The sequence below is a fragment of the Nanorana parkeri genome, unplaced genomic scaffold (assembly GCF_000935625.1).
Source record: "Nanorana parkeri isolate BGI_ZX_2015 unplaced genomic scaffold, ASM93562v1 scaffold358, whole genome shotgun sequence".
Classification (NCBI taxonomy): Eukaryota; Metazoa; Chordata; class Amphibia; order Anura; family Dicroglossidae; genus Nanorana; species Nanorana parkeri.
In genome coordinates, this window is record NW_017306626.1 from 317,037 (window position 1) to 325,514 (window position 8,478).

Genomic DNA, 8,478 nt, shown 5'->3' on the forward strand with positions numbered 1-8,478 from the left:
ATTGTAATGTTATATTTATTATCAATAATAATAATTATTATTATATTTTGTACTATTGTATTATTTATTATGATGATGATTATTATTATTATATTTTGTATTATTATTATTATTATTTTCTCTCATGTAATGTGTTTGGACAAGGCCTACCCCAGATGTTGCTGTACTTCTAAGAAGTATATGATTGACAATATGTACATATTTCTTGCAGGGTCCCCTGAAAATCACATCATTCTGTCAGTCTGTCAGACTCTTCAATGGCTTCCAACGACAGTGTCCTCAGTTCAGCTTACCTTGCTGTTGAATACATTGACTCTCTCCTGCCAGACAATCCTCTACAACTACCCTTTAAATATGCCTGGACCTACATGCTAGACAACTACACCAAGTTCCAGATTGCCACATGGGGATCCCTCATTGTCCATGAAGCCATCTATTTCTTGTTCTGCCTGCCCGGCTTTCTCTTTCAGTTCCTACCTTTCATGCAGAGGTTTAAAATCCAGCAGGTGCGTCCATCTTTGCACATTGTTTTCCTCTTTAAAGCTCACCTGCCCAGAATATGGGGGGGTTGGTGATGTTTTGTAATGCAGGTAAGGGATCAGTAATCTAGCACATCTGGGCCAGCACTGATCATATGAAGCATCTAAAGTATATTGAGTATTTAAAGAAGAACTCTGGGCAGAACGTTTATTAACCCTTGCAGTGCGGGAATAGTCACACTGCAAGGGTTAATAAAAGTTTTAAGCAGCGCTATTGTTTAAAAACGTTCTCTGCAGTGCCCTCTGGCTTTGTATACTGCTTTTATATTAACATTTCTCAAACAAATGACTATTTTGTGTAATTTTATATTTCCGAATTTTTTAGATAGTGGGTTATACAGATCCAGATATCAGATCCTGCGGCAAGTTCATTTTCACTGCCGGAAACCTGGCAATGTAGTTTTTGGTATGGGCCTTTCAGCACTGAAAACAAGAAAACATCGCCCCTAAAACCCTAACACCAAACTCTCCCCTTCCTAAACCCTAACACAGAGCCTCTAGCCCCTCAAAATGAACATTCACCTTCAACCCTTAAATTGAACCCTTGACACTTTACCTGATCCCAACACTTACCCTTAACCCTTAAATTGAATGTGCACCCTAACACCTAAAGGACACCTGCGCAGTGAGTTCCCATAGACTTGACTAAGGCTGTACTCCAGCACTGCAGACGTTAGGGGTAGTCTATGGGGATTCACTGGCTCCTAAAAAAATCCTGGAATGGCTCCTGGATTGGACAGGCTGGTTCCTGAATTCTATATCCATTTGTCAAGCCCTGACCCAAATTAAAATTTGGAGTCCTCACAGTGATATTTTAGTAGAACAGGTCTAAGCACATCACATAATGTTATATTCCTCGACCATTGCTAATATCCTGGTGCAGGAGTATACTGACGTTGTGTAACCAATAGCTGGTTATCTTCCATGGCTACCATAAGCTTCTAAAAGGTGACATGTGACTATATTTTGAATGGCATGCAGATCATTTCACTTTGCACTGCTTGTGCATTAAGTGCTCATTGTAACTTTATCTTTACAGCCGGTTGTTTTATTGTATAATGCATTGTACCGTTGTAACTTTCCGGCTCTTACATAAGATTTACATAACATGTATCTGTACTTTAGATACTGGAACTCCATATTGATATTACTGAGCATTCCTTCACTATTAAATTGTGTAATAGCAACAATTATTTCCAAAGGGGTTTTCATGAGGGTGACTGCAAGATTAATTGCATTTTAGGATTATCTGGAGCATTTCTGATAGTTTAGACAGGATTTAGAAACGATTCTCTGGATTATGGGAACTTTTCCACTGTGTGATTTTGTGGCCTTGTGTTTAATAGAAGAATCGTCTGTGTTGTCTATAACAGTCCATCTATCCCTACGATTATCAGCTCTAAATTAGTAATATAAACTGATTGGTGGCAATTAACAAAAATCCAATGTCTTCTTTGTCAATCCAGACTGTAACTTAGTGCTGTCATCCCATAACTGGAAAGCCCCTTGACTCAATACTTCAAGTCCTAGACCTTCAAATAGCTTGGTCTAGACCCAGGTCTATTCAAAAGTTCAAATGTGGTGACTAACCATTGAGGAAAAATCTTAGCATAAAGTCGTGACTTTACCAGGCTATTTTTATTTGATTTGTAGCTTTTTTCCAGCTTCTGTTGTACTGACTTATTATCAGCATCTCATGTTCTGACTGTCTCCATATCTCATTCATTATAGGACAGACCGGAGACATGGGAAGGCCAGTGGAGATGCTTTAAAATGCTCCTGTTCAATCATTTCTGCATCCAGCTTCCTCTGATCTGCGGCACATACTACTTTACTGAGTTCTTCCTCATTCCTTATGACTGGAATACCATGCCTCGATGGTAAGAGACCGTTCAAAGGAAACCTAACATGAACATACTATGGAGGACTGCCATTGATGATCTTTCCCAAAACTGCTAGCACACGGGCTGTCATACCTACCCTCTGGCTTCAGTGCTTTTTTTACTCACTGACCCTAGCAAGCATGTTCATTGGGTGTTCTGATTTTTACGTGCTGCGTGCTTGTTGCTGACCAGCAAAGTATTAAACCAGAATATCAGAAGCAATGATAGTAGTGTTGTAAGGGAGCTGTTTTACCTGCCAAAGTAATTTGTAGTCTTGTCCATCCAGTTTTAAGATTTATAAAGCCCTGCCACTTTCTCTATTACATGACACCACTGTAATGCTGCTGATTTGACTGTGAAAGAGCAGCAGCAGACTGATAAGGTCATCTTGCCACCCCCTTTTCAGCTGCTCCCAATGCAATGTCTTGGTCTGCAGCTAGTCTGAAGCTTCATGTTGGCCATACACATGAAAATTGCATGACTTTTTTTTACAAAATATGTTTTTATTGAAACAATCAAAGAAAAGGGAACAGAATACAAACAGTAAAATACAAGGCATACAGAAAATGACTGAATGTCGTAATCTCAAGGAACATAAGGCTGTTGGAATCATGATTAATTAATGAGCAAATGAAATAGCCTGTTGTTGCACAAGGATAGGCATTAGCAACAAGCCCTGGTGGAGAACAAGAAGAAGAGAAACAAAAGGGAAGAATTAGATTAGAAGAGAAAAGGAAAGGCAGATGGAGGAAGAAGGAAAAAGAAAGATTTTTAGATTTTTATGAAAGTATATGAAATATAAAACACATACAGCACCATTATTATCCAACATTGGACGAAGCATTTTCAAGCTCAGCGAGACATAGATACATTCAGTAATGTCAATCAGAGCAGACATATATATATATATATATATAGTGTAACAGTAAATTATAATAGGATTCAAAATGCTTGAGGATCACTGGGTACAAGTACAACCTTGTGTAAGTCATTAGAACTAATTCTGAGACAGTAATGAAAAGATGATAGAGAATCTTGGGAATGGAAAGGTGCAGTAGGTGGAGTATGTAAGAAGAGACTATAGGAATAGGGAGGGAAAAGCAAGGAGAGGAGTGAAAGAGAGTGAAACAGGAAGAAAGGGTAAAGAAAAGGAAGAGAACAAGTAAGGAGCTATGGATTGATCAGCTTATACTGAAAGGCACAATATATAACAAAATCAAAAGAAAGTATAAATTGAGGTCAAACTGCAATCGTAACTTAAGTATCAGGTTTAGAAAAGTGGATCCATGAGTCCCATCTTTTATGGACTAGATTCTGTTTAACCTATATGCAATAGGTCGTTTATAGTGACAATTAGAGGAGACTTTAGGAAGAGTTTCTGTAATGGACGGGATATTGGGAGTACGCCAATTGCATGCTATAAGGATTCTAACTGATAATAAGACATGCATGATAACTGATCTATATTGAGGAGGATATCTATCAATAGAAATGCTTAAAAATGCAATTTCTGGTGATAGTGAGATAACATTGCATTACTTTTAACCAGCGCATTACTGCACAAATAGATCAAGGCAACCAACAGCAGGGGTGCAATCGGAATTGCAATGCAATTAAAATTGTTGATGGAAGATTATCATGTTCAATTAGAAAGTGCCTGGAAATAGCTAAATGAATAGTTAGCACCAGTGATGTTTGGCTGCACTCCTGTCATGCAACAACCCATTCAGCAAAAAGAAGAAAATAATACAAGAAAGACAACACACTGCAAATCCAGCCTGACAATTCCCACACCATAGGGAAAGTAAAAGATATATAACAATTGTAGGGCTGGACAAATCCCAGGAGCCAGGTCGCCAGTGCTCCATAAAAATAACAGCTGGCACTTTTAAGGTTTTCTCTAGTTGTTGACTCCTCAAAAATCCTGCTGGCTCCTGGATTTCATATCAGTTTGTCCACCCAGCGCTATTGGTAACATTGCTGCAGTCAGTCCAGTACTCATTTCTATCTGTACATACAGTATTTTGTTACTGAGCTGCGTACAGTCTACAATAACTTCCCTGTACTGTCTTCTGCGCTGAGTTGCAGGTATTGTGTGGAGGTGTGCACAGGAAATTACTCATCTACAAAACACATCCTTATCTGAAATCCCTTTAAGCAGAATACATTTGTGTGTTTTCATTCACATCTGCAGCTTTTACAAGTAGTATTTTTGTTCTCTTATGTTTAGTGGTTACATGAAGGAGTATTGACAGGAAAGTAAACTCTGTGTTTGTCTGTGCATCATCTCTGTCTTTGTGATTACAGGTACGTGTTACTGGCCCAGTGTTTTGGTTGTGCCGTCATTGAAGATACCTGGCACTATTTCCTCCATCGGCTGCTGCACCACAAGAGTATCTACAAGTACATCCACAAAGTGCACCATGAGTTTGCGGTAATTCTTCTTGTAACTACAACTGAAATTCTGTTTTATAAATAATATTGTCTCTGTAAATAAAGTCTGATAATGATGGATTGAAGGTACCTGGTTATAACGTGCTGTATGTGTCTTGCAGTCTCCATTTGGGATGCAGGCTGAGTATGCACATCCTCTGGAAACTCTGATATTAGGAACTGGATTCTTCATTGGAATCATGGTTTTCTGTAATCACGTCAGTCTTCTGTGGGCCTGGGTTACATTCAGACTTCTGGAAACAATAGATGTTCACAGGTAAGCAGAGTTAATGTCTTTAATAATCATTTTGTTTGCTGCCTGTGCTAACTGATTTCACTGTAACTGTGCTATAGTCCTTAATATTAGATAACAAGCTTTCATGAGATTGTGTGTAAGTTTGAGTTTCTGTCATTGGACCCGCCAAGGCAGCTCTAGAATCATTCATATTCTCTCTTTTACTCTTTAGTTGGATAGATACATTTTAATACACTCAGAATGCAATGTGATAGCTCTGAAAGTATATTTTTATATCAGCTTCTTTATTCAGTCTGTTCTGTTAAAGTTTGAAAATAAAAGAGAGACGCTGATTGGTTGCCATGCACAGTTGCTCCAGATTTTGTTTGCTCCAGTTTGGATAAATTCCCCTCATTTGTCTTTAGCAACTCACATCGCAAGGCTAAATAACAAACAATATTAAACATGTAGTTTTCAGTATAGTTTACCTATAGCTTGTTGCTTTTCTATAGTTCTGATTTAAAGTCTCTGGGAAAGCATTTCCCCCTTCCTTGCAGAGGGGCTACCTCTGCACTGTAAGGGTTAACTGTTCATTTATGTCTAGGGGATTCCTTAAAACTGATTTACTTACCTGATCACTTCTCCCCTGGCGGTTGGCAGTCACCTCTTCCCCCTCTGCTCCAACTTGTGGACTGTCCCATATAGTCCTCTCATCTAATGAAGGTCTATGGGCCGTGCATTAGACGTGATGACGTCAGTGGGCCTCCGACTGTCAGAGCGGAGGTGGGAAGAGGGTGCTGGCGCCAGTCTTGGAGCCAACGGGAATAAGAATCAGGTAAGTAAAAGTGCTTTACTCCAGTCCTGCATTAGATGTGAGGCCTCCTTGGGACAGTCCACGAGTCAGAGGAGAGGGGAAAGAGGTGAGCGCTGACCACTAGGGGAACAGGGATCAGGATAAGCTACTCTGCTTTAGGGAATTCCCTAGGCATAATGAGCATTTAACCCTTGCAGTGTAGGAGTAGCCCCACTGCAAGTGGAGGTTTTTGGTTTGCCTGAAGATAGGCTTTTTCAGTATTTTGTGTATTTCATAAAATGAAACAGATTCAGCAGTACTTAATTGAAGTTCCATTAGCTCCTATTCCAAATCCTACCACATTTCTGCTTGGAGCAAAACTGAGTGGATGGTGGCAGCTTCTGACTGCTTAGGCCAACCAAAGACCACACTGCAGGCCACTCTAAATCCCCCACAAACTAAGACTTATTATGGCTTTTAATAAAATTATATAATGGCTAACAGATTACACACATGACGCAGACAATATTAGGAAAGACTTGGCAAACCTGCCTTACAACTCCCATCCCTTTAATCACCTTTTCCATTGGAACCTGTTCATCTAGAATGAATAATTGCTCAATCTGGCCTTCCAGTATTTTCCATTTAGCTCACCACCTTCCATCTACAGTATATCCAGCTTTCTTTAGCCTTATCTCCTTCTATTGATGCCTCTGAAACAGTGCCTCTGTTGATCCCTATTCAATCATAAAACTCCTTTCTGATTCTTTCACTTGATATGGCCCCCTCTGAACAGGGAGGAGGATGGGTTGATGGGTTATTTCACTGGCTTGTAAAGCTAAGCTCCAAAACTTTAACTCTGTGAACAGGCTTTTTACAGCAAATCAGCTAAAGGAAACCCAGACAACTCATTCAAAAAACCAGGAATTCCATTTGCAGGCTGTATATGTAAATATGACATATTCATAAGCACACACTTGGATTTACCTGGTTAAAAAATAAGAACACTTTCAAACAAAATATTTTCCATTTTGTGTATATAATAACTATTGTGTGTTAGCCTTTAGGTCTCCTTTAGATACCACCATGCTGAGACATGTGGAGGCAGCAGATGATACATATGAGTACCGGCCTTTATTTCTTCTTACAGTGCATATGTATCTTTAGAGATAGAATAACCAGCCACATTATCCCCCTATTACTAAAAATCACAGCAGTATGCAGCTCTGCATGCTGATGTAAAATCATCTTACATTCATTAGTTAAACAAACTTGTTTTTCATTTACACACAAATAGAATTCATCTACTTCCTAGTCCAGTTCTAGCACAAGTGATGTAATGTGCCGAAGTGTTGCATCCTGGGAAGGTTACATCAGCAGAGCATTGCTGGGAAATTTCCTGAGATCTCAGGGAAAGACATTTTCCTCCCCTGAAATGATGTGAATGGTCACATGTCCTAGTCACAAGTGCCAGAGTTCCAGGAAGTAAAGGGAGATCTAGTAAGTCGCCCTTAGTAAACATGGCCACTGTCAGAGGACTGGGAAGAAAAGAGAAACGGTATGTGCAAAGAATATAAAGCCTTTATCTAGAAGTATGTGTTTGTAGATTGCCATTTGCCAAACTTGTACTAAATGTGTAATGTCATGAACTGTCTGACTTGACATGAATCTGTTCTGTTAATTGCATTTCATATAATACGTCCTTCTCTTTTTCAGTGGTTATGACATTCCTCTGAATCCATTACACCTGGTCCCATTTTACGCCGGAGCCCGTTTCCATGACTTTCATCACATGAATTTTGTTGGTAACTACGCATCAACATTCACATGGTGGGACAAACTCTTCAACACAGACTCTCAGTACAACAATTACAGGGTTAAAGGCAAGATACAAGAAGCAAAGAAGTCCAAATAATGTATTTCTCAAACACTGCTTAATTTTCCAGCATTTTGGATCATGCAATGCTCTTAATAAATCCTCACAGCTATCACAGATGGAAGAAGATATGGACTTGTTTGTAGCGTGTCTGCAGAAGGGTAATACATGTGGAAACCAGCCACAAACCTAATAGCAGCTGCCAGCATACAGACGTCACATTGGCCTTAAAGTCACAGCGAGAACCCTAGGGGACCCAGAACTCTTTAAACACTGTCGATAGCTACTTGCCATGTGCAACTTTTCAGAAGGGTACAGGGACTGCAAGAACAGTTGTTTTGCGGCCTTCACTTTGATGATGGCTTTGTTCCACTTTGTGAAATGCTTGATTTTATTTTTTTACATAATACATGTTTTAATTATTTAACATTCTACCCGCAGTCGAGAATGGTGTTTTCTCCACTGTGGCAATCAATTAAAACCTTTAGTTTCTTTGATGGTATACGTTTATCCAGGAATTTGCACCTTATTCTGTTCACAGTGCTGCTTTCGCTGTTGTCATTGGGGGCCCCATTACACTGAATTGTTTGGCTCATTTAATAAGGCAACGTGCAACAACCAGTTGCGAAATTTTTTTCCACAGTTCTTATTCCACTAAACCAGGAAAACTCAAACGTGGCTGCTTTTTGCATTTTTATTACTTGATCAGATTTTTGTTG

The 8,478-nt window shown here is 39.3% G+C and overlaps 1 protein-coding gene across 1 annotated transcript in view; it reads left to right on the forward strand.

Annotated features, from left to right (window-relative positions):
• MSMO1 (methylsterol monooxygenase 1) overlaps positions 1–8,129 on the forward strand; it is a 9,288-nt gene extending 1,159 nt beyond the window's left edge. The window contains exons 2-6 of the mRNA XM_018558783.1: positions 212–506; positions 2,271–2,419; positions 4,730–4,856; positions 4,978–5,132; positions 7,600–8,129. Of these exons, the coding sequence (XP_018414285.1) occupies positions 258–506; positions 2,271–2,419; positions 4,730–4,856; positions 4,978–5,132; positions 7,600–7,798 (879 nt within the window). The 5' untranslated portion in view covers positions 212–257 and the 3' untranslated portion in view covers positions 7,799–8,129. The remainder of the gene's footprint in view (positions 1–211; positions 507–2,270; positions 2,420–4,729; positions 4,857–4,977; positions 5,133–7,599) is intronic.
• Positions 8,130–8,478: the final 349 nt, after the last annotated feature.